At 38.4% G+C, this 27,518-nt stretch overlaps 1 protein-coding gene across 1 annotated transcript; it reads left to right on the top strand.

Annotated features, from left to right (window-relative positions):
* On the top strand, positions 1–25,965 carry LOC135207239 (myb-like protein X). The gene is made up of 12 exons (XM_064238871.1): positions 1–68; positions 11,414–11,481; positions 17,193–17,279; positions 18,590–18,699; positions 19,034–19,184; positions 19,792–19,918; positions 20,339–20,774; positions 22,316–22,512; positions 23,169–23,289; positions 23,942–24,061; positions 24,317–24,442; positions 24,624–25,965. The coding sequence occupies exons 2-12, from the start codon at positions 11,415–11,417 to the stop codon at positions 24,741–24,743; spliced, it is 1,662 nt and encodes a 553-aa protein (XP_064094941.1). The 5' UTR covers positions 1–68; position 11,414; the 3' UTR covers positions 24,744–25,965.
* Positions 25,966–27,518: the final 1,553 nt, after the last annotated feature.

Raw genomic sequence — 27,518 nt, 5'->3', positions numbered from 1 at the left:
ACACTTCTCCGAGGAGGTTTCAGTAGTACATCGAACACCGTTCTGCGAATATCACACGTCCTGAGCAAGTGAGTTCCTCCAACGAGTCCTTGCGGATTCTTAGTCGTAATGTTGAGTTTTATTTGGTATCTGTAGCATTCATAGTGCGAGTGGCTGTAAACATGTCTTGTTAGGATCATACACAGACTGTATTAATAACCAATGTGTATGTGAAACACACACACAACACACACACACATATATATATATATATATATATATATAGTGTGTGTGTGTCTGTCTGTGTGTGTGTATGTGTGCGTGTACTTGAGTGTATTTATTTCCACCATATGCCTTCTTTCCTTGGGAGTGTTTGATGCTAAATTGTAAATTAATGTATATATATATTATATATATATATAATATTATATAATATATATATATATATATATTTAATTTAGTATTATAAATATATTACACTACCATTTATACATATTGTGGTGTGTCTGTACTTGAATAATACATTTGCCCACCAACTATACCTTCTTTCCTTGGGAGTGTTTGATGCTAAATTGTAAATTAATGTATAGAGATGATCGTATGAATGCGTAGGTAATTTCAGACATGCAAGGCTTAACATTTTTACCGAATGTTCTCATTAAAGGGACTTTCGTCAATACAACAGTGAACTGTATAAAAAAATCACAAATAGCAACACTAACAATAAAGGGAAGACGCCCTTTGGCCTAAGGTCGAATCACACCTTGGTTTCTTGGAGGGACTTTTTAGCAACCTCATATGAGGACACCTACTATTACTTCCACGTCTTCGCATCTGAGTTGATGTTCCCTGCATAGATGTTCTTATATCAACTATTTGTCTTTATATTTAGCTTTTATTTATTTATTTTTTGTACATTGGTTATTTTCATCAATTTTCTGTGAAACGTGCTGATGATAAACCAGCATTTTATCCGTCAGGATATGCGTTAAGGTGAATAGGGATATGCATGTGTGTAAGTATGTATATATATAATATATATATAATATATATATGTATATGTATGTATACGTCTGTGTGCGTGTATGTATATTCATTTATATGTATATAACCTGTACAATGATCTTTTATGTTACCAATGGAATCTATCACACTACGAAAGAGTCGTCGTCTAGAATCAGCCAGCCTTGAGCTGGCACGGCCTCTTGCTTCACAGCAGCCCGGAAAGAAAGTCGATGAATACGCAAGTCAACGAATGTTTTTGTGTGTGATTACCAGTTACAAATCACTGTTGTTCCATTGGATTCGAAATATGCGAGCTCTTTTTGAAAGAACATTTCACGCTCAAATACACAGACGAAGAAAAAAATCCAACCCTGAATGTTTGCACTGTATTTACTCTATAACAAACAAGTATGGTTTGACATTCTCTAAAAATTACTTTCCTTTTAGAACAGATTTTTGTCATCGTCTTCCTGCCACTTGTCACGGCACCGAAGAGCATGACAAAACCTTTCGGTGCGTTGATTAGGATTTTGCTATTTCATTTTTTATTTTTTAATGGGTAAAACTGAAACATTTGGCCGGATGAGCCCTGACCTTGCAAAAGGTTACAGCGTTTGTATCAGAGCCCAAACGAAAACAAACTCAAACGGACGCACTCACGTAGATGTTCGTGTATTATAGTATTTCAATTTCCAGGCCTGAATTGAGAAATACGATCGATGTCCAGATGCTGTATGCATTAACAGGCAGTGCTGAAATTTGAGACCAAGCGCTGTGGAATGAAACAAAACTTCGAGGACTCAACAAAAGACTGAGCAGAAAGATAATCAATTTAATGAAGAGCTAAAAGATGATCTGGCCTTCCAATGTACACGTATCCATCAGTAATGGACAGTCCCTGAGCATAACACCAGCTCATTCTTTGCCCTTAACTGAACAACGGAAAGCATGGGCATCCAATATTGGCTATTATCTAATAAGCATTAGAATAAATACAGCATAAGCATTATGTTTCTTCCGACTCAAAACTACTCGATTGTCTTTTGGGCCGCTAATCAAGTTTTGGTGATAAAGTGTCATTCGTAATTTATAGAAATATATTGATGCATCTCTTTTTAAAGGGCGGTGACGTCTTTCACTCGGGACAAGAGCAAATGGACGCTGACCAAAGTGTGGACAGCAAAAAAAAAAAAAAAAAAAAAAAAAAAAAAATCTTGTTGTGACCTTTGCAATATAGTTTAAAACTGCAAACGTAGCTTGCATTTACATGAACTTACGTACCCACGCAAAACTCATTTTCCCCTGTAGAGGATTTGTAATCTGTGTAAATGCTAGAAACTTGCAAATGAAGTGAAATAATTTACGACAAATCGGGGTTTCTTGACTGATAGGAGCTCGTGACGTAGAGCGGTACCAAAACAAAAGGTTCTAGACAATTCGTATTTTTCAACACTAAATTATTTAAGAGATTATTCTTGGCATTCAATAACGACATGAAGGACTTTTTATGACTATCGAAGATGCCAGCATCTGTTGATGTGGTGTTGAACAACCGTCCGCTGCCATCCCTTCCCCACCACCCACAAACAAAAAATAATAATAAAAAGGTAAGGAGTTGTAGTACAAGAACTACTATTGGAACCCTCTGCACTACATTAGTGCCCTTTACAGAGTAAATAATGACGTATTGCAAATTAATATCAATGCTTTTTGCCGATTTTCAGTAAATAATTAACATTTTTCATACCATAGTTATTATTATTTCTCTTATACAGTACAGTGCTGAGCCTACGCGCGCAGTCATTGGGGGACTTCAATGCGTCCCTTAATCCAAGTAATGATCTGTCTTTATGACGATAGCGTCGTTAAAAAAATATATGTATATATTGTCATATGCGCTACTATTCCCGTTTATGGCCTAGATTAACAGGAGGCAGTTGCAGTACAGAGGAGCCTAAATCTTCATGGATACTGAGGATCTAGAAGCGAGAAAGAGATGTCATTGTATTGTGTATTTGTCATTTGATATCAGTGTCTTGAATAGAAAATTTGAAAGATAAGATACTCAGATAAGAAGAGGATGATTCAGGCATTTTCTTGCTATCACCCTCGTTCCCCCCCCCCCCCCCCCCCCCCCCCCCCACCCCCACCCCCCCCCCCCCCCCCCCCCCCGCTCTTGTTGCATTAGATAATGAGATCTGGACCTGCGCGTTAGTCGACAGCAGTGGGTCACAGTCAGGGCGGAGGAGGGCGTAGGGTTAGCGACCTTGTCCTAAAGTAATTACAGAGATCAGGAAAGCTACAACCTATTGGAGAGACCCCCGTAAAGAAACACACACATATATATATATATATAGTATATATATATATATATATATATATATATATATATATATATATATATATATATATATATATATATATATATATATATATATGAACACACGCACACACACACACACACACACACACACACGCAAGAGTGCGTGCTACTACTGTTAATGAAAAACTACGAGATCAACTGATCTTAACATTTGAAGAACGCAATTGATAGTCATCAACCACAACCGGTTGCCGAGAGTGAAGTCAGGCGCTCTCTAACAAGCTTAATAACAGCTGCCAAATCGGCCATCTTTGTCAATCACGTCTTACAGGTTACCAGAGCAGATCGATCAGAAGCTATTATGCCATCTCATACCCGCAATAAGCACTTCAATAATAATAATAACAAAAATATCAGGACTGGGTCACACCAGGGCACATGTACACAAATGCTATAGATCTCTCTATGTATGTCAGTTTGTTGACTAAACCATTTCTTCGTGTTCCAAAATAATTTCTTTTAAAATACAGAAACATGATGGAGAGCTTCCGAAGACTCCAAGCTTCCAGTTTCAATATCAAGCTACGACGACTGAGGGAACACGATGTTCGTCCCTTAACAAACTGTGGCTCACTGATGACCTTTGTTCGTTTGTTTTTGTTTGTGTGATGTTTTTACGTTGCATGGAACCAGTGGTTATTCATCAACGGGACCAACGGCTTTACGTGACTTCCGAACCACGTCGAAAGTGAACTTCCATCACCAAATATATACATCTCTCACACCTCAATGGAATGCCCGAGAATCGAACTCGCGGCCACCGAGGTGGCAGGCAAAGACCATACCAACCACGCCCACTGAGGCACTTGATGACCTTTGTGGTTTCAGTCCTCGAGAGGAGAATTTTATTCCAACGGTGATCAGCTTCTCTCTAGAGGAATAAGTCTTCATTATTGTGATAAAAAAAATGGTTGCGTCGGAGGTGAGCATTTGCACGAGACCAGAATGATGATATTCATATCTGACAGCGAAAAAGCAAAACTCAACTTTAACATGAATGACTGCGAAGCAAAATCATTTTGCACAATTAGAATTTCTTGATAAAGTTCACAATGCAGCTTTCTCCCCGGTGCTGCCGCCTGAGAAAACCTAGTGCAGATGGCCGATGCTAATCTAAGTTGAACTAGTGATACTGTTACCCATCTTAATGAAGTCATTAACAGTCACTACCAGTGACGATGACTCGGTTGAAGAAAAGTGTAATTGAAAAGAGATGAAAGTACATTCAATCCTTAATAGAAATCAGCGGCTAAATGATAATTTGACAATGATGACTGTTCAGAATTTCATTGTTATACTCAGAGAAGAAATAGTATTATAATCCAGTGGTCTCCTCCTCGTCATAGAGGCAAAACGGTGGTGAGGAGGGAGTTGAAGATCTGGCTTTCAGAATCTGTCCTCTGTAAAGGCGATTTTCCTCATTGAACTGCGGAGTTGATGTCAACATTATCAAAATCACTCCGGAAATGCTAAAAATAATTCACTTATCGATAAGTAGCTAACTGGATATAAATAATGGTTAGTTACTGAATATAATTGAGCGTTAGTTACTGGCGATTCGAAATAAATCTGGTTCACCGCCAATGAAGACAAAACAAAGGTCATATGTTCGTTGCTAGCGATCCCATTATTAAACATTATTGCTAGTAATTATTACAATGAATTCAGTATTAACTTATAAATCTATATCTATTGATTTAACATGATAGGGGTCATTTGGTGGTTTTTTAACGTAAAAACCGGCTATTTTGGATGATCTGTCACCCAAACGCTTCTCTGAAATCTCTACCCAAAAAACAATTTTTTTTCAGCTGAGAGCTGAAGACACCAGTTCATTGACCTTAATGTATTTACCTGCACACAAAAAATCGTGATTATTTGATAACGATATTAATTTGAGTACTCAGAATACTAACTCCAGAAGCAATAATAATATAATAATAAAAAAGTGTTTTGAAGGGAAGAGAAATACTTTATAAGAGTGAGCTAAGCCGAACTCCGTTTTCAAAATATCCAGCGTTGTAAAAGCGTCGGAAGACGTCGTAACTCAGATGAAACGGGCCTAGACTAATAACAGAGCAAAGCCCCTTACGCCATCGCTTCAACTTGTCAGGCCGCAGGCGATTCATACCAAAACGTCAAATCGTTTTCTTACAAAACCACAACAAAAACCTGACTAACTTCTGGTCCGAAGAGAAAACCAATGCATTTTGTAACGATATCTACTGTCTACATCTTACGCGAGTCATAAAAAACTCCTTGGGTCAACACCACTGTATCCTATTAGCATTGTACTAGGCCTTCAGAATCTCATTCTCTCAGCGAAGAGAGCTTTTCCTAAGAACATCATAAAAACTAGGTTAAATTTTAATTTTAACCGATGACTAACTTGTATCCGACATTTTTAAGTAAAAAAATTTAGTACCTGATTTCAAACGACGGTAAAACTTAGACTTCATTTGCAAACGCCATGGATAGGAGCTATTTCCTCGAGGAAGCCCACTCCAAAATCAAGGATTCATTTTTGTTCCCTACCTTGTTATTTCTCTAAGAAGGGATCTGCAGTTAGCATGGCAGCTTGGAATTAACTTTCACTGCATTACAACCTGTAACGAATTGGGAGTTTAAGTATCTAAGGAAGACGTTCACGTGACTCCATATTAATGGATTAAGTGGAATCATAACGACAGCCATCCGGAGTAGGGTAAGCGATCTCATACATTAATAATTATATAATTAATCTGTTTAGCATTGGGAAAATCCACAATCTTGATCGTAAACACTCTCAGCAAGCCTTAATCAGTCACGTTCATATCAGAGAAAAATAAATGCAGACGTATCTGCTGTGAATTTTTGGCGATAAAGGAAACGCAGTTTTAAATTTTTCTATTTTTTAGAGTTTTCAATTTTTTCTATCTTTTAAAGTTACAAATAAATTACACCCCAACAATCGACCTACATTCACACAGCCGCCAATCGAGACGGTCCCATAAGCATAGCTCGGGGCGTTGGATGTGATTACCTTTATAGTTTCTCTCCTGAACAAAAAATCCTGCATAACACAGGCGCCACAAAATGCTCTCTTCCGCACCGGTACTCGTCACGTAACGCCTGTTATTCTGGATTTCTCCGTCTATTGTGGGAAAGCTTGGGATGTCTCGTGGCTTTTCCAGAGGCAAATAAAATAAAAGTGAGTGTTAAGTAGCCTTACCTAAAAAAAACTAATAGAAAGTCCATGAAAAAAAATTATTCCCTTTTTATTACAGAAAATGCGCCAAGAAAATACGTACGTGATCGTTAAGTGACAGCATTATCTTTACGCCTCGAATAGTATTGGTTTACCAGAATGAGACAAATCCTGAATGAGTTGTAAACAGAGCCCCAAACTCAAATTCACCAAATATTAAACTATTGCAAAGAAAAAAGTAAGAGGATGTTTAACTGTAAACATTTCCTGTTTTACGAATCTTATATCTTCAGCGTATCAGCTGACAGTCAAGTGAACATAACGTTACATCTAGGATCCGTACGTCTCCAATTAAAACGCTCTCATATATGATCTCCACAATAAGAGAGTGATGTGTACAGTGCTCGAAACACATAATTTACAATCCATAAACATCTGGTTGGTATCGGAGAATAAATTAAAAAAAGAAAGTTAATTACGTACAGAACTTGTTGCTCGGTATCTTTACACCCGTAAACATGTCAGTAGACATGAATGGTGGAGAGAGAGAGAGAAAAAAAAACAACGCCATCTAGTTAATTACACCTACGACTTACAACTGCCGATTCCGGATCTACTCATTCGTGATTGCTACCGGCAGACGGGACCAGAAATGAAAGCCTTGACACTTAACTGCACATGGACAAACGCGCACAAACACACCACTCCCAGCACGATGCATTTTGCTAAACGGAAATAGTTCATCCAACGCTTGCCCCGTCCGGGCATGATTGCACCGTGGGTGATGGTGACTGGGTGGGGGGGGGGGGGGGGGGGGGACAGACAAGAATGCAAACTTTTTCTGTAATCCTTTGGTAAGAATATAAAGTTCTCTCTCTCTCTCTCTCTCTCTCTCTCTCTCTCTCTCTCTCTCATTAGAGGAAACCAGGCAGTATTTTTGACTACGCTAATGAGACCACAACGGCAGCAAATAAAAAAACGCAACCGCAATAGTGTTATAGTGCTATGCATTTTTTTTTCCTTACGCTAACAAGTAACAGTATCCGAAGTACGTTTAGTTCCTGTGGAATGCAGCTTCCTGTTGACACACACTTCAGTAGAGCATTGTTTAATACAGTTCGTGCTATCTCTCAGTTCGTGATATCTCTATCTACCGGAGAAATCGCTGCAATTTCATAACTGTTTAGCTTGTACCGAACGGCGCGTACAATCGAATGTCAAGAGATGGAAATATATTTGTTTAAAAATTATGCTAAGGAAACCCGAGGTGGGACCAGCTCTTTAAGGAAATTCTAGAATCGCCTCTCAATGGAGTGAATGTTATAATACGAAATTGGTTAAAGAGTTTAGGTTTTAGAAGTTTAACGGGACGGGGAAAGTGACATCTTACAGCAATTTCCAAATTTAACAGGGGCACTGATTCATCAACCCACCGTACCTACCGATCAACTTGGACTTTTTAGCGGTACAACAATAAAACATGGATCGTAGCCTGCAATGAAAATCCAACTATATTTCAAGGCTAGTTGGAATACAAATAAATACTATTCCGCTCGATCCCTGCTTAGCTGCGATAAGAGTCAACTTGTTTCTGTTTACCTTTAATGGAAACAGTCATCGGAAAAACATTCGTTCGTGCGACAACCAGAGTTGCATGACGACTGAGAAATGGGTAATACAAACGTAAAGAACCATCGTCAATATTGTATGTACATTCTTACAATAATAATAATAATAAAAGATATAAAAGTAGGTGATGTTTTCGATGGGGATATCACAAACGACTGAAAAGGACAGGCTGACACCAGCAAATAATCACTTAAACCAGAATTAGAAATAGTTCAACATATTAAAGTAACGAAAAGTAGAGATGCAAACGATAGGAAGAATACAGGTAATACTACCAATACTTTTACTACTTACCATAACAATGAGACGACCTCCTCAAGACATTCCTGTTCCCGGAAATGGCCGCACTTCAAGAAACCGCATTTTTTAAGAAATTGACAACAGCATCTAGCATCTCAATGTATAGGGTTACGAGACGACGCATCCTGTGCCCCTTCTGACGTCACTACGTTTGGCTGGGCATCAGAACCAGTCCCGTAGGATTACAGTTAACCCTTCGGCCTCAACCGCCAGCGCTCTCGAATGATGCCATGTGAAAGTTTCTAATGTTGCTGATACAACAACAATGGCTGGTGGGGCTGCCTCGCGTTCGCCACAACCTGTTTCAAAGTTTTTCAAAGTCACCGCAAGCGATGGATCGAGTATCATGGATTGATTTGTATTTCGCTCGTTTACATCTTGCTCTTTGTATCATTACAGTAATTATCATACCGGTTGTTGAGTAAAACTTGCATCAGTACTGGTACCACAAATGTACAATCAACAAGTTTTAATCACTGTTAACAACACTTCTACCATCCTTTTTTGTTAACTGGTCGAGTGTTACAGACGTGAACGAACGTTAATTACACTTATTAAGACAAAAGTGAAACTGTGTCATTAGGCGTGAGCAATCCACGAGTTTCTTCTCGAAGATGATTCCTGCCGTCTTTTCATTTCGATACCGGTTCTGCCGAAGACTTGTCATTACAGTTCTTGAATCTTTTATTTTTCTGTTCAACTTAATACTACGTCTTACACCGTTACTAACTTTCTCCAACAGTCACTACAGTAGTAATTAACAAAAAAAAGTCGTCTGAGCCATTATTACTTTGAAAAACTCTTCCCATTAAGTCATCCAGCGACCCACAAACACTATACTTCCATAACGAACTGGAACAGAAAGGGGCGGAAGAAAAAAGAATATTCAAAACCGGTAGGTTTTACTGCCGACGTAGTCGCAGAGCCGTGACTCATAAAAAAGGAATAAAACCCAAATGAAAGAAAACTTTGGCATTTGACTTGAAATGACGCCAGTACAAAAATCCAACCAATTAAAGACAGGCACTAAATGTTTACTATTGCCACTATTCATTTTCTGTAATGTGAAACAACAGCACTAATCCCTTAAAGCGGTAAATCTAAAGAATAAACGCAGCTCGGGGAAACTTTAGCACACTGAAAACAGAAACCAAAAAGACGGGCAAGTAAACAAACGAAATTCCCAGGCGAAGCATCAAACCGCAAACCTGCTTCAATATGATCTCTGTCAACGTTCCTCTCTGACCGACTCTGGCAAGGACTCTAGAAACAAGGTCGGGAAGTAGGTCAGTGGTGCTCCAACGTAACGGTTTGGGAGCGTCACTGGGCCACACAAGGAAAGGAATCCCTTCGGGGGAAATGGTTGGATCGGCTGCTCAGGGAGCGACAGGCATACACAATTACGACTCCCGTTTTGGGGGGGATCTTGCTATTATTCCTCCAAAGGGGGAGATGGATGGCCATGTCAGCTTGGGAATTCAATTAGAGAGAGAAATTAGGCAAATGTCACCCGACCCTTTTACTAAACACTTAATTTTCATTTATATTCCGACTTCTGATGAAAAATTATGTTGCTATTATTTTGTAAATCAAACGGCAGGTAATAATGCTAAGAAGCTTAATTGACAACAGTTAAGGGTCAGCTTTCCCAAGGAGAACAAAACTTGATCAGAAATGTTTTCGTAAAAGCATATTTGTAGAATTCTTTATGAGAACGACAATCAAGGCATCACTATTATTATTAATCGAGAAAACGTCCAAGTAATCCAAAAGTGTTAATGAGCCAATCGAGCGGGAGGCTCGGCTCCAGAAAGAGAGCAATTCGAGCAGCGAGCCTTTCTCTTCCTGCAAGGCAGAGAGAAGAAGAAGAAGAAGAAGAAGAAGCGGCAGCAGCAAGGCGACGAGTGTTCCGCGTTCTTTGGACTCGTTTTTAGGTCAGGTTACTTCTCACCAAGTTTAGGACACTGACCCCTTCGAACAGGTGCGTCGTCGCCTTCTTCCCCACCCCTCCGGATACCTGACTTGGGACCTCGCGCAGAGAGCCCCCGGGTGGGTGGGTTGGTCTAGTACGAGCCTCCGTCATTGATAACAACGGCCACTTCGTAGGCGCGGCACATCCCGAAATGGGCCTCGACTCTTTGACTTCTTCCATTGACACGCCTTTCCTAAGACTCCTGAAGCGGAATCAGCGCGTAAAACTTAAGACATTTACCTTGAATTGTATAATTACTTCTTAATTTTAACCCAATCACCAAAATTAATTGCAGTATAACAAAGAAGCATTGCAAATATAATGAAGATCTGAAAGAATGGGAGCTTGGTGGGACAACGGGTTAATGGGTCCCAATATGACGACCCCACTGACTAGTATTCATAGTCGTTCATTTCCACTCATTGGATTATAATGCTGCCTGTACTTCTAAGATTACCCTAGGGATATATAATTATATATATATATATATATACATATATATATATATATATATATATATATATATATATATGTGTGTGTGTGTGTGTGTGTACATAAGCGAATACCACAGGAAAATGATAGTAAGAAATCCAAGCACTTTCGTCTTTACTAAGACATGTCAAGGAACGTCTCACTAAACAGGAAAGCGCTTGGATTGCTGACTATCATTTTCCTGTGGTATTCGCTTATTTAATGAAGTCACGTGCATCTACTGCGATTTTTTAAGCATATATATATATATATATATATATATATATATATATATATATATATATATAATATATATATATATATACACACATATATGTATGTGTGTGTGTGTGCAGATCAGCCGAATAAACAAACTGTTCGATAAGCAGGAAAACAGAAGACAGACACCAAAGCGACCTCTGAAATGAGGCAGAAGGCAGAATCTCTCACCGAGTGATAATAACCCTCAGTTTTTTCTTCTTTGCAGAATGAGGAACTTCCTGTGGGTCCTATTGTTGGGACTCTCCGCGCTGGCGGCTGCGCAGGATGCTAATCGTGAGTAATTCCATTTCACTAATCTACTCATTAAGACTTGTATATAACGTGTACATACATACATACGAAATTAGCAGATACTAATTTGTATATATTTTATGCATAGCTGTATCTAATGTGTATATATTTCTGATTGGCAGATTGTACGTACTTGCGAGATGTACTAATATATATAAATTATTTATATACATATATATATATATATATATATATATATATATATATATATATATATATATATATATATATATTGAGCATATGTATATTGATGTGTACAATATATATATATATATATATATATATATATATATATATATATATATATATATATATATATATATATATATATATATATATATATACTATATAAACCTCACGCACAGTACGTTGCCTATGTAATGCGGTAATGGTGTCTGAGGTCTCTTCTATTCCTTCTTGTTGCTTGCTACTGAAGATGAGCAACGAAGCTGAATTCCTAGATACTCCAGAAAACTCTGAAAAAGGAATGCCTAGTCCCTTCTAGATTATTCTAAAATAGCAGCTTGCTCCTGCACATTCGTTCTTGTTTTTGTCTGTCATATTGTTGGCCCGGGTTTTACTCTGCTGCACTCTCTCTCTCTCTCTCTCTCTCTCTCTCTCTCAGTCTCTGTTTATCTCTCTTTCTCTCTTTGAAACCTATTAAGTCTGATGCAGAATCGTTTCGTCACTCGACAACTAACTAATTTGCTGGTATCTTTGTCAGAGCACTAACAAAATCCATTAAGCCAATGTATCTGCAATGAGTATACCCCTAGTGATAAAAGTTTTATTTTTTTATTTTCATTTCAATAACATATTAACCAGGACTAATTTTTATAGACGACGTGACTCATAACCAAACCTTATTTTAATAGAGGAATTTTCTACTCTCAAGTTAGATGAGAAATACTCTTCAAACACTTCTATGGATTTACATTATACGAATTAGAGGTTACTCAGTTTTTAAGCCATAATCAAGAGAAGTTCTGCGTTATGGCACTTTGATTCAGATATATATATATATATATATATATATATATATATATATATATATATATATATATAGTGTGCATTTGTGTGTGTGTGAATTTTTGTCACCTAGACGCTCGTAACGTCTTTATTTTTGCAAACGTAAAGACACAAATATCTTTTAATATCGAATTCACTCTACGTCGGGAATAATTTTGGCCAAAATGGAAGTATATAATCGATAAGGAAGTGATTTCTACTCAATGATAAATATACCTTCGCCTTCGTATTTTCACAATTGAATCGCTGGTGTTAACCATATCTTTTAAACTGCCATACACCCTAGATGTTTGTGCGAGTCTATGTAAATAGATCAAATTCAATATTCCGCGCAAGGGCATACATAATCTGCAGCGATGAGTCTGAGCACGATTAACATGTCCCGCAGTGTTTTGCAATTCAATAAGCAAAGCGTTCAGTATTAAGGTATTTTTAATAACGGTTCCTCAAAGGACGGAATCCGCTCGCCGGGTGTGCGTCTGACGTTGAATTGTGACCCCGTAAAATTCCAGGGAAACAAAGGCATACGCGCCACACTGAAATATACTTTTCTGGCTTGTTCGTATGAGTGTTTCGTCGGAGTTCTCGCCCGCTATACTATATCTCCTGCACTGCAGCATATTTCAGGTGCTTTTCTTGGGAGTAAGCATCAGATAGCAAGCGAAAAGCTTTTAGTTAACAGTCTTAATGAACTATAGAGCAAAGGCCCGTGGTACGCTCGTAGAAAGAGCGATTACTGTTGTAAAATACAATTATATATATATATATATATATATATATATATATATATATATATATCTATATATATATATATATATATATATTCGTCTATTGAATGACGAATGAAACGCTAAAATGTTTCTTACTTTCTTGTTTCCTTTTGGTTGAAGATTTCCCAACAACATACTCTTGAGCTCTCCATGAAAACTGGGCCTTCAAATGGATCTTCACAGCATGCTATCGAGTCTCAGACTTGCCGTAGCTTTGATCAACCGGGCTGTTCTATATCTAACATTAGCTTTTTATCTGGATAAGTCGCTATTGCAATGTTCGAATAACCAAACGTGTAGGTGATAAGGTCTACGGTTTTATAACAGCCAACTTAAATTTGCGCCTCTAGAGGTTTTATAAAACGACCTTTCATTAAACAGACCTAAACACAAATAAAACCTCCAGCTTGTAGAAAAACCTTGAGGTATTTAGCAAAGATTTGATAAAGGCCCAACGTAAATACGGACAAGTTTCCTACAACCTGCCATGTTAGTATCACAGGCGTCTCGGTAGCACATAATTTCAGATTTCATTAGTGACTCAAATTAGACTTAAAATATCATAAGAATCTTTCTGTAAATTTTAACCTAAACTTATTAAAAATACGGAAAATCTTCAACAATAAACAAACAAGAAATAGCAGCAATATGAACATTGTTGACCGATAAACTTCATTATTACTGAGAGAGAAAATTATAGATGCAAACTTGTCCTGTATAAACACGAAGAAGAGTCACAGGTACTAGAAAGGACTTGTCCAGTGAATGGAAAGTAAGCAAATTGATTCGACAGAATCCAGAAAAAACATATCCGTGCCAATCCCATGGCATATTCACGAACATACAAGCGCAATCATTCAGCTGAATCATCATTATTTCCCGTCATGAACAACGATCCCAAATTTATTTTGGAAGTAGGGGAAGAGGTAGGAAACAAGACGTCGTAGTACTAGCAGAAGCAGGAACAGTAGTAAATGCAAGAGAAAGAGGACGAACAGGAGAGATACTGGCTGTAGTAATCACCAGGTGAATGTTTGCCGAGGCACTTCATAGGCTCCATCGAAGCTTATCAGTCGAAACTTTTAATTGCGAACAGAGCGAAAGATAAAGAGAGTGATGGTACTTACGACGACAGAGATACGAAGTGTGTGTGTAAGTGTGCTTTTCAGAGAGAGAGAGAGAGAGAGAGAGAGAGAGAGAGAGAGAGAGAGAGAGAGAGCATAAAACTCATTTCATGTTCACACACACACGTTTGAAGTAGATGATTAATCAAATGACGACACAGACACCTTACCGCCCGAAGGAAAGACTGAAAACAATAAGTTCAGAACAGCGTCTCAAAGAGAAAAGGCGAATTTCAATTCGAACTGATCCAACGAGAGGCGGACCTCGTCAGTTCCCTCTGAAAGCAATACTAGACTTGAGACTGACTCGACCGACCTACACCGACTTGAGGACGGGTTGGCACTCTGCTCTTCAAATCTTTCTAAGAGTCTAACGCTTTCTTCCCCATGTATATAGTGTACATATAATATACAGAAATCACTGTAGGTGATTTCTCCATGACTCTTCCGAGTGCGGATATGAAGGTGAGTTGGTGTGATGCTGTTGTAAGAAATAAGTTAGTTTTCACTTTTATCTGAACCACAAATGAAATGAACATATCCTCATCATTAAGTTAATGTTGTTGTTGTTGAATATATACAATAGAAGGCACTTTGTAATGAAATCCCATTCTCGCGCGCTTGCGTTTGCCCGTAGAACAACTCGCTATCACGAAGCGCTCACTTGAGCTTTGACGCGCAATCATTAAGCGAATTCTGCCGTTGCGCTGACAGCCTGCAGCTTCTTGCAAACACAAACAGTAAACAGCAAACCAAACAGACAGAGCCTTAAAGCATTTAAGAGGCCTGAGAACAATTCTGTGCTTGAGTAGTCTTGCAACCAAATTAGCGGCTGGCTATGACAGCAGTTACTATACTGGTTATTATGAATAATATTGCTTTGCCTTGAAAGTTAACAGGGAAGCATAGTCCGTGCATGTCTTCAAAACACAAATGGCCCCACCTTAATTATCCAGTACATTCTAAATCTAACCAATATTACCAAACACATGAACGGCATTGTATAGGTGAAGGGCACAATCTTGATATTCAAGAAATTAGGCAAAAATCTGCTAATTGAAGAGAATCATTTTAAAGGGTCGACCTGAAGTTAAGAAACCAGCAACAAGCGTGACAATTCATTCAATGAAACCTGTTTTACTGATACTTTTGCCTTAACGAAGCACAGGCCTCAGTTCATGCTTATTTCTACAAGCTAAAAGCACTAGCGAATAACTTACAAGCGCCATTTATTATACGTCTTAACACAAACACTGCTGCCTGATTTACTCTCAGAAGGCAGAAGCTTCAAATAACCTTCAAGCCTACTCACAAGCTTACACGCAAAAACACTTGTGTGTGTGTGTTTGTACACACACACACACACACACACACACACATATATATATACACATACATACCTACATTTTTCAGTAAATCGTAACCTAGATATCTGAACGACTGAAAGGTTCTGTCGGCTTCATGTGATCGAAGGTCTGTTATGAAATAAGTTCGCCACTAATCTGTGATCAAACAAAGGTGAAAGACAGAGGAAAATCATAAAAATGAAAGTTAGTTACCATATTTAAAGAAAAGATGCAAAATTCCTTAAATTGCCTTCGTTTTGGAGATATGGACTTCACTCATTTTATTTCTTGGTGTCTGTATCAGACGAAGAGTGTATTATGGAATCAGATGTATTTTCTATATTGTATTATTTCTTTTAGCTTTAACGGTGATGCTGCTATTTTTTAACTCCCTGCAAAATTTTCATTATTATTAAGAATAATATAATTATGCGATTGATATAGAAACTGAGACAATGCCGGACACGATACTTTGATGAAAGTCAATTGTTCGACAACATACTTAGACACTCGGCCCCTCTCTCACTCTCTCTCCACATATAGGCTGTTTACAAGTTTTTCATATACACCACAGCTTTTAAAAGGCGAGATGCACCATTTTTTTTCTTTGCACACTATCTAGCATAACTTCACTGAATTATTTCCTATCGAGATTTCCGTTTTAAATTCCCGAGACGTTTACTAGTATTGCACCTGCCCCGTCTAAGTTAGGTTAGGTTAGGTTGGGTTAGTTCAAAGAAGTATCCAGATGGAAATTTGAGTTTGTGAAACACGACGAGATTATTTTCAAGAAGATCCTATGGTTAGTTTTCAAGATATGGGGCGTCCCGCTTTTTTCAGGGAAGGTCCTGGTTACCTACACTTTGGGAATATGCCTCCGGGACATTAGGAGATAGATAGTGGGGATGAGGCAATACACAGTTAATTTTACGGGGAAAGACACTTCAGCAAACATGAGAATGGCAAGGTACTTAAATTCATATTTGCACTGCATAGATGTTGATTATTTTTCTAAGCGTCATTGATACTCTGAATATACCATATATATATAAGGTTACCAACACATAAAACTGGTCTCATTATGATTTGCTGTAGCTTACAGTAGGGTAATGTTTCGTACATTGTTAATAGTCACTAACAAGTCATAGTAAAATATCAGAACTAATAACAAAATCACTCTATCGTAATACTTCCGCAAATAGTCAGCAGATATTGGCGAGCAGGATTTTGAAATGCAAACACTACTTCCCAAAACCCAGCGGCCAAATGCATGCACAAAGAGCTTAGTCTGTTGAACTGAAAGAGGGTGTACGTCATTGCAGCTTACTGTAGGCTAGCAGCGTAATGTATTCAGTAACTAATCATCTCCTAGCATGGCTCAGCAGTATCTGGTTTGGGTTTTACTAAAACTTATTGATTTACAGGGAAGACCTCGACCTCCACAGTTATACACTTGATAACTCAGCCTTACAACCGAGTGAAGCATCGTGGAGCGGAACAAGAGTATCTTGGTAAGGTGTCCCTCCCTTCTTGCATGTTGACTCTTTCAGCCACCCACCCCCCCCCCTACCCCCCACCCAGACTCCTTCCCTCTAAACATATCACGTTATCAGGTTTTTCTTCACTGCTTGGTTACTGAGCCTTCACCTCACTGGCTTCAGGAAGATCGTTTTTGTGGGTATGCTAAGCCGTGAATAAGTACAGAAGCTAAGAGCTGGTGCTTCAGTAACTCCGTTGAAATGAAGTAAAGCATTTTGCAGTCCTATAACACTCCTGTACCTGTATTGTATGGCCATTAGTATATCCACAGAAATGCTAATGCACGAATGATTGACCTTTTTTAAATACAGTCTTCTGCTGCAGAAAACGAACGGAAAGCATCCTAGTGAACACCGTAAAACAGTAAGCCCTTTCCATAGAGTAGCTATGGACCATTGCCAAATAATCTACCTTTCGTAATTCCTCTGTTCACAGATAGTATAAAAGATCCTAGTAGCTACACTTAAATGTTACCGGTGTTCGATGTAGTTCATGAAATGTGTTGACATTGCCTTTCCACAGAGTCCAGGTCTGTCTTCCTATGTGTTGTGTTGTGTTTGTCTACAAGTCTCTAACATGTGTTTGTCCTACAGTGAATTGTGTACTTGCATGTACAGGAAGCAGTTATGCTTTCTTTCCAGCTCTCATCATCATCATCATCATCCAGAGTAGTAGTAGACGGACAAGCCACCAAATCGATTATTCACACGTTAACCTGGGTAGTTGGAGAATTCGAAACACCTACCTCTGTGTGATTTTCATTAACCCATAACTAATCCAAATTAACATAACACTGTGAAACTGCACAATTAGAAAACTTAAAAACACTAAGACACTTTGGTCGAATTGCATTGAAGCAACAGAGCTTCTTCTCTAACAACTGTGTTTTACTTTTATTAACCACCTGAAAAAAAATGTATGCTTTTTTTCATATCTGTTGCGTTGTTGCTATTTTGAGGGATAAGCTTTCTGTAAAGTTACGTGTGGTTATACATTTTCTGGAAAAAACTTACCAGCATTTTGCATACCACCCCCTTTCTTTATCTTTTTTACATTAAATATATTACTTATAGATCCACTAGTAAAGTAATAGTCGTGAATTTCAAGCTACAAGATTACTGGATCAGAGTAATGCAACTTTGAAAGCTACTTGAACGATAAAATGAAACAAGTGTATATACATATATATATATATTTACAACTCACATAACTAAATTCGTAATGAGAACTTGAATATTAATGAAGTTCACAACTTTTAACTCTTGTCCTTCCATTCCCTCAGCTGCCATTGCCCAACTGGCTGAGGTCTCCCCTGAAGCCCAGAGTGAACCGGAACAGTCTCCAGTGGAAGACAAAGCTGCACAGGGAATCCTTGAAGCTGTATCTGCTGTGGTAGGATCCTTCAGGCCCAGTTTTCCTGTTAGTAATCTCACCAAAATAAAACCTTTGTTTTACTTCTACACATGCAACTTCGAGGCGCATTCAAATCTACATAAAGTGTTCACATAATTTTTCTTTATTTATATTATTTTTCGAGCAAAATGCCAGTATAATAGTGATGCACCACAAACTCCAAAGAAGATAGTCTATGCAATGAACCTACAGTAGGCAAAAAAGTTGTCGATAAAAGATGGATATTTCTAATATTACTAGAACCCATGTCTTTAGGTTTCCGCAGATCAAAGCCAGACAATCGCACTGTGTTAACATTTCCTCTTTTGTTTAGTCTTTCAATTCAGCGGATGAAGCACCACCAACTGAAACGAGCGAGGCTGTTTCAACCGACGACTCTGCTGCCGTTGAGGCGGGTGAGGCGGCAGAAGCAAATGTAACAGAGGCCACTGTTCCTGTGACCACAGTAGTCGAAGAAGTCACAGGTAAATTTACCGAGCGAAATGCGATCGGGGAATTAGAAGCAGTTTGAAGGGAATGCATTATGTCCGTTCTGCAGAATCCGTTTTCTAAGCAATGCATGAAGTTAGTGGGCCATAAATATTTTCAAATCAAATACTTGTGAAAACACACAAAGTTAGCAATTAACTCTAGAATATTGGCTTTTGGCAGAAGCTAATAAATTTAGTATTAAAGTATGGAAGGTTCAGTTTTTGTGAAAGCAAACGAAGTTAGCGGCCAGGAGTTTATGTTGTATCATTTAGAGGCTTGTGGATTTAAAGGCTGGGTAATGTCCATTTTCCAGGTCACTCTGAGTTTCATAGAAATTTTCTTACATCTACAGTTTCAGAAAGTACAATCTAATTTTTGTGAACCGAATGGAAGACTGAAACAGAGAAATATCGGGAGATTTTCAGAAATGCAACCCCTACAAACCGTCTTTAAAATGAACGCATAATATTCAGTAGCCCTGTTTTTGTCATGACAGACACAAAACAATGTCTAACTGAAAAATATATATATAAAAAAAAACTCTTGAAGAAAATCGGAGTTAATTTGAGGTGAAATTTACCCTCGACTGATGTTTTGCAGAAGTGGTGTTATCCAAGAAGGAGCAGAAGGCTGTCAATAAGTACAATGAAGCCACAGACAAACTTCTCGTTGTCCTGGCGAAGAAGATGCAAACCATTGACTCTTTCCCCATCCAGGTGGATGAAGCGTAAGTTACCTTCTTTAAGAACTTTGCACGTAGAGATAGACACGAAAGACACACTTACAGATATGGGCAAAAAGATCAAGGCTTCAAAATGATTTTTGTTACTTGTTATTATTATTATTACATCACTATTACCACTACTATCAAATTGGAAGTTAATTATAATATGGTGCGTGCATGTCCATCTTTATTTCGAGCAAACGACATCAAATGAAAGAGCTGGTTCTCTGTACACTTTTTTCTTTCATAGTGTTCCCATTCTCTAAAACCTTCAGATTAAAATCCGAGTCGTTGTCTTGCTGCTACATTGTATCAAAATACTTAGGTGGAGAGAGAGAGAGAGAGAGAGAGAGAGAGAGAGAGAGAGAGAGAGAGAGAGAGAGAGAGAGAGAGAGATTTTGACTTTCGTTCTGATTCTTGCAGTGCCCTCCTAGCCCTCGACCAAGCGAGTACCGTTGAAACCGACGAAACTCAACAGCAAGGAGGCAACACCAGAAACAACAACAAAAACGGGAACAAAAACAAAAGAAAGAACAAGAAGAACAAGAAGAACAAGAAGAGGAACAACAAGAGGAAAAATCGTGACGGTTTGCAGCTCCGAGAGGAAGACGAGGAGGAGGTGGAGGAGGAGGAGGAGGAGGGCAGAGGCAAGAATAAGAACTCCAACGAGAACTCTGCCGGGAAGAAGAACAAGAAGAACAAAGACAGATCCAACGAGAATGGAAACAACGATTCGAATGAAAAGAAGAAGAAGAAGAACAAGAAGGGGAACAAGAACAAGGGAAACAGGAATAATAAGAAGAACAAGAAGAACGCATCTAGGCGTAACAGACAGCCAAAGGCTATGGACGATGACGAGGTAACACAACGTAACCCTCCCTGCCTTTCAACTCACACCCAATGACTAACAAGCACATATAAGTATACAAACATTCCTTACACATGCATACGTCTGTAAACACGAAATTTTATTAGTCAGTGGAATTTCTGTCTGAGCAGATAAACGAGCTGGATGGTGACCAGCGAGGAGGGATCCTCCCCGGGGCCTTGTGTATGGGGTAGCAACCACATCCTCGGCAGCAAGCAGATTAGTAGCACCTTAAAGAACCCACTGAAGTAACTGAGGTGACTGACCCTAACCCCTTTCTCGACCCCAGCTGACGCTTGTACCCAGTCACAACTTGATCCATACATATATGCGTGCACGCACGAATTGGATCACATCATCGTGATTCACATACACGCAATAAGCTACTAATGTCCTTTAATATCCAATCCGCTCTATCTTGGAATGAATCTATTTTCATATATGTTAACAGAAGGGGATTTTTTTAGTCGATAAGAAATTCGTGGGTAAAGAGCGTAACTTGCATGCATACATACATACATACATACATACATACATACATACATACATACATACATACATATATATGTATATATATACTTGAATTATATTTATATCATATATATATATATACTTAAAATTACAGTAGCTGAACGTGATTTTAGTATACTGGCTTATATATATATATATATATATATATATATATATATATATATATATATATATATATATATATATATATACACATACCTACATACATACATATACATCTGAATACAAACAAATGAAATAAAGGTATGATACAGACTTGTTTAGTCCATTCTACATTATCTTCAAGATGATGATATCAATTAGAGTTTCAGAGTTACACCTTTTGTTTCACCTCTGTGATATTTTGCATGCTTTGCATTCATACATACATACATACTACTATATATATATATATATATATATATATATATATATATATATATATATATGAGCTACGCTACGCTGGAACCCGGTGCTGCCCATCATGTCTCCCCTATCCTCCCAATCCCTTACCTACCCCGCCCCCACATGGGAAAGATCCACTCCGATTTTAATAGTATCTAAATTATACAAATATAATATATTAGCAAGTGAATATGCAAATAGAAATCGAATGAAAATGTCCTTAGCTCTGCTTCTCCCGTTGGAATGGTTGAATCTTTAGCCTCCAAATTTTGACTCCTCCTCAATTTCCCTTCCACGTCTTTGTCCTTTCCATCAGACCCGAGACATATAAGAGAGTCATGTTGTCTAAACGAAGCTGCTTTCTCTTCAAGTCAAATACTCGCTCAAAGTACCACCAATTTCCAATCGGAGCGCTGTCCCTTAAAAGAAGAAAGGTGTGTCTGTACACACCTTTCTTCTTTACTGAAATAACTACTCCATTAAAGTCTAGATTTGATCCCCATTGCCATTCAAACTTTTGCGTTCACTGGCGTCAAGGATTAAGTCTCCTTCGACGTCCAGAGTTTGAGGATCTCAGAACTGAGTGTCTAACCTCCATTTCCCTCCTTCGTGACCAGGATGATGCCCTCGTCTTGATGGGAAGGAGGAAGGGCGGACAGCCTATTAACTTGAGGAAGAAGAATAACAATATGCACAACAACAAGCAAAACCAGAGGCAAGGCAACAGAGGCAAGAACAAGAACAAGAACAAGAACAAGAACAAGAACAGGAAGAACAAGAACAAAGGTCGCAGCGAGGCCGAGGCTAGAGAAGAGTGAGTTGATTTTAAACTTGTTTCCAGAACTAATGTTGGTCATGCCGTATTCAGCTCAAGAAACAAAATGGCATATCAAGTCAGAGAAAAGATTAGGTTCAATAGGGTCACATTTTTTCTGGAAAATAACTTTTTAGATTATTGTAAATGAGAATTTTCTTCCATGGCCAACACTTGAGGCCATCAAGACGAAGTTTCTGTGGGGCACATAATTCGCAAGGAAACGTTTGAGGTTAAAAGAATGATAACACTATTTTTTATGCTTAATTTTCTTATAAAAAAAATTACAAATATCATGAATGGTTAACCGTAAGTTAATTAGATGTGACCATAATAAAAGATAATTTCACTACTTAATCACCATTGAATAACGTCCTTAATACGTTGTCAAACGTAACAACATCGCTCACTTATAATGATATCAAGGTCATACACAAAATTGAAAATGAACAAATTGTGGTCAGAGGGCTTAAAAACAAAAGGAATAAAGGAGCACAAGTAATGCAGTGAAAGAATACTTAAAAGGTTATTTAAAGTAAAACAAAGCAATCAAGATAACATAAATAAGGTCATCATCTGCTTGCAATCATGAAAAGGGTCAGTATAGCAACCGAAAAGATGTGTTTGTTTATTTATGTACGTACCTTTTTTGACAGTGTGGGTCCAGTCCTGCCAACCAACGAGGAGCGCAGTTCCAGCAACGGCCGCCTGACCGGTCTCAGCAATCTGGTCAGGGATGGTGACGTCACTGTGGATCTTGATGGCAAGAAGCACAAGGTCAGTTAGTTGCTTTTTTTTCAGTTTTCGTCGACACTTACTAGATAACTTCAGAACCAATGGTACCTACACATGTACATGCAGAGCATTGATATAACGACCAAGTACATTAAAGAAAAAAAAGGAACTTTTTATTCATGGTTATTCATCGACTGAGATTCAGCTCGTGCTTAAGTCTCACCGCTACTGACTGATTCACATGAATTTGCATAAGCAAAGGATCACAAAAAAAATAAGCAAACAAGAGAACATTCAGCTTTATACTCATTATATACACGTACTTCCAAAGCTGAATTTCCTTGTATAATAAAATTGCTTCTTAAAACGTATATATAAGTATACTTACTCCTTTCGACGTAGTTGGTCTAGCTATCGGGTATTGTGTGGAAATCATGAACTCAAGAGTTAAATGTCGTGATATTGTTTTCATTCCCACTGGAGTATATTGCCTGAGGTGACTTTGTTACATTTTACTTTTATTTTGTCATTTTATCTCACTCGACTCAAGAAGTACATCTGTTGCTATGTGCTTCCATTAACATTGCAGAACTTTGTTTGAATCTGTTCCCTTCAAGCCACTGACACATATACAAAAGCACTTATCTGGTACACCGGTAACCTCCCTCAACTTCTTTATTCTTCCTTAATCCAGATCTACGCTCATGTGACCGTGGGACCTTTGAAGGTCAACCTCAAAGACAAGAGTCGAACACTGAAACGAGCCGAAGTCACCACGAACCTCGATGCTGTCATCAAGCTGAAGGTTAAGACTGTAAGTATCAAAGCAAAAATTCGTGAGCTTGAGAAAGTTCCTTGTCTGTCTTGTTTTGATGGGCTTCTCAGATGATATGCGAAGTAGACAGACAATTGTTGGCCGTCTGGATGCAGCATGAAGCATTCGATCTGATCACTTTTCTTTCCATCTTTGCTTATCAGTGTCTGACTCGCTTGCTTTCGCAGCAGATGATTAGCTATCATTAGAGGCTTGACTAAAAAAAAAAAACTTGATCTCCTTTTTCCGGTACAGGTCGCCCGACGATCCAAAATCAGCGTAGGCGATGTTCAGGTCACGGAACTCACCCCAGAGGAGGTCGTTGTGATTCGCAGTGACCTTGATCTGCAGCCTGATGTCATCACTTCAGCTCAGGAGAAGGTGAGGAGACAATTAACAAAATTGTCAAATGAAGCATTTCCAAACATTTTATACCAATGAACTTGAGGCATGTAATTAAAATGAATGCTACGACATTCTGATTTTCACTCTATACCTGCAAAGGAAATCTGCAAATCTTTCCTCTCCTTCTGTCAATAAAATGTGGTCTTTTCTCTGTCAGATCATCAGTGCCATCGACACAGAAAGGCTCGGCCGTGTTCTCAAGGCGCAGCTCGAAGAAATCCTGGACCAGGACGACATCCTAGAGAACTTGGAGAACCACCCTCTCCTCATAAATTAAGCCGGAAGGAAGAAAGGATAAAGAAATGGGACAGAAAATAGTACCTGGCAACTTTGGCACCAAAGGCTAAGACGCACGTGGTTATTCTGCAGCCACTCTCTTGGTCATGACGTCATTTCCATCTGCCCTCTTGAAAACAAAGGTTCTTATTGTGTACCATTAGAAAGAAGTCCAAAAAGTAAGATATAAAATGCAAATTCTGTTTGAAGAGGACTTCATCCATAAGAATCTATGTTTTCGCGGAAACTGATTTACGTAATTGGTTAGATGATTATCTATATATCAGGACGCAGCCCACAATAATAATAGAACGATAACCACTGAGGTTATTCATTGTATATCAGGTTTTAGTTTAAGTCCCTGGCTTTTCTGAGCCGTTATCAACGCTTTTGGTTTTATCATATCTGTAAATAAGGCGTTCACATGATAAGTTCAGAAAGGGCCAGACTAAGAGCTATCATGAGTGGGCATGACACAATGACTGACTGACTGACAAGTGACATTTTTTTTTTTTTTTAGCAAACGCACTCATAAGCAAATACTATGCAGAGATGCAGATACCAAAAATATAGAAACCACCTAACCAGCCCACAAGGTCTGGCCCAGCTGAACTCGCTACAGATATGGATTCGTTCTGTTAGGCTAGATTAGAGCTCAATTCACGTTCTCATTAGTTCTTAAATACCATTTCCCTCATAAACGAAGTCAGCATTCCGTTTTTCACCCGCCAGGATCTAGAATGTCTTTTCTACAGGCAAAATTTTGGGAGTGCATAATGTTTTCTCCAAGCATGGGAATTCATATCGAATCCTGCTACACAAGGTGCACAATCCCTCTTCCTTTCACAGTGGGAGCATTCTCCTACAACTATAGGATTTGTCATGCACCCAGTCACAATAGGCGCAGGTGATACAGATTCTGTATTCTGTAACCATTGGAATGCATAAACCTCCTACTGCTTTACGAATCCTCCATCATCACCTGCTTTCACCATTAATCCTCAGCATATCATTATTTATAACGTCATCACATCACCTCTCTTTCCATCATTATCCTTTACTTATCCGTTTAAATTATTATTCATTTTGATGTGCACACTGAAACAGTATTCCTGTTTCTTGCCAACGTGCGTTAGTTATTGTTAATTATTGTTTTCTTAATTTATTTCAATACTACTAAGTTTGTTCACGTTTGTACGATGACAATAAAATCTAAAAATATGCTTTGTTTTTTCCTCTATCCTTTCGCTTATTATTACTATTTCCTGGAAGAAGTCCTTCATTAATACAGGTTTTATTGAAAATAATGTCTGGGTTTAAAGACGAAGCATTGCAAGAAGAGAGAGAGAGAGAGAGAGAGAGAGAGAGAGAGAGAGAGAGAGAGAGAGAGAGAGAGAGAGAGAGTGCCCCTGAGCAAGAGTAATCCAGAATGAGTCATTTAGTATCTTTGGTCAATTAGGCTTAAGATCCGATTTGTACTGCATTTTGTATAATATATTCAATTTCAGAAATACCCCGTTTTTGTCATATGCAATGATCATTGGATACATATCAACAATTAAAATTAGGTCGATAACGAGTGACAGGCAGTTGGATGCGAAAACAGCGACAGTTATTTTCAGACATTCTGAGAAGGGGAAGTGCGGTGAGACACTTAATATTATTGAGGAACTTGAATATTACAGCTTTTTATAATTGTGATTTCTTTTACAGATGGATTCGGTTTGGCACTACCGAAAAATGAATTCTCTATGGACATTTATTTGAGAAAGACTGATGGGTTTGTTTGACAGTGAGGACAGTGTGGGACAATTTAATAATGGCGACTTAATGATTTTTGAGGGATTTTAGAATAATTTCCTTTAACTTTCATGTTATCTATTTTGGGGAAATAAAGGCTTTAATTTGTATCTCAAGAGTTTCAATTAGAACCTAGATTCAATGACTGATTTCAGCTAAGCAGAGAGGATATGTAATGGAAGCATCGAAGGTAGGTCACACGTTACCAGTTAGGAATTCTCTCCTTTAGTTAAACAGGGTCATTTGACATTGTAACAGTTTGGTGGCATTCGGGAAAGGCAATCAGGCCAATGGATTACGTTTCTGGAGAGACTGGGGATTACATAGGAGTTAGGGGATCATGTAGAGACGCCAGTTAGGTATTTTTGGCAACTCTCCCTCTATTGCTGACGAAAGCGTTTAAGTTGAAGTCAGCGGAATTCGGGTGGTTGATTGGTTTGGTTTGGTTTGTATGGTGTTTTTACGTTGCATGGAACCGGAAGTTATTCAGCAACGGGACCAACGGCTTTACGTGACTTCCGAACCACGTCGAGAGTGAACTTCTATCACCAGAAATACACATCTCTAACACCTCAATGGAATGCCCGAGAATCGAACTCGCGGCCACCGAGGTGGAAGGTCAAGACCGATCACGCCACTGAAGAGCTTTCAGGTGGTTGAAAAGTCAGCCTCCTAAGATAATAGCGTTGTACAGTGTGTGTGAACATGACGTGTTTTATATATGTGGTGGGGGTATTTTACAGTGATTATCATGGGTTGCATGCGTCATTAAAAATATATACACACTAATGCGGGGAGTAGATGACTTTGTGTCTAACGTGCCATTCCTTAATGACAACGTAAGTGTTCAATATTTACTCTTATTTTTTATGTTAATTTTCTCACTGGTGTATTAAATTTTTCTGCCGGATTAAAGGAACAGTTTAGTGGTTTGCTCTTAATTGCCATGTATAGGAATATACGGCCCGACGAGTTT

Source organism: Macrobrachium nipponense, chromosome 32 (genome assembly GCF_015104395.2).
Source record: "Macrobrachium nipponense isolate FS-2020 chromosome 32, ASM1510439v2, whole genome shotgun sequence".
Classification (NCBI taxonomy): domain Eukaryota; kingdom Metazoa; phylum Arthropoda; class Malacostraca; order Decapoda; family Palaemonidae; genus Macrobrachium; species Macrobrachium nipponense.
Note: the sequence above shows the minus strand (reverse complement) of the source record. Positions and strands in the feature narration are given on the sequence as shown.

Coding starts and splice junctions, on each gene's coding strand:
- LOC135207239 (XM_064238871.1), top strand. CDS start 11,415: ATGAGGAACTTCCTGTGGGTCCTATTGTTGGGACTCTCCGCGCTGGCG. Junction 19,919..20,338: donor CCCATCCAGGTGGATGAAGC/GTAAGTTACCTT, acceptor TGATTCTTGCAG/TGCCCTCCTAGCCCTCGACC. Junction 24,443..24,623: donor TCACTTCAGCTCAGGAGAAG/GTGAGGAGACAA, acceptor TTTCTCTGTCAG/ATCATCAGTGCCATCGACAC.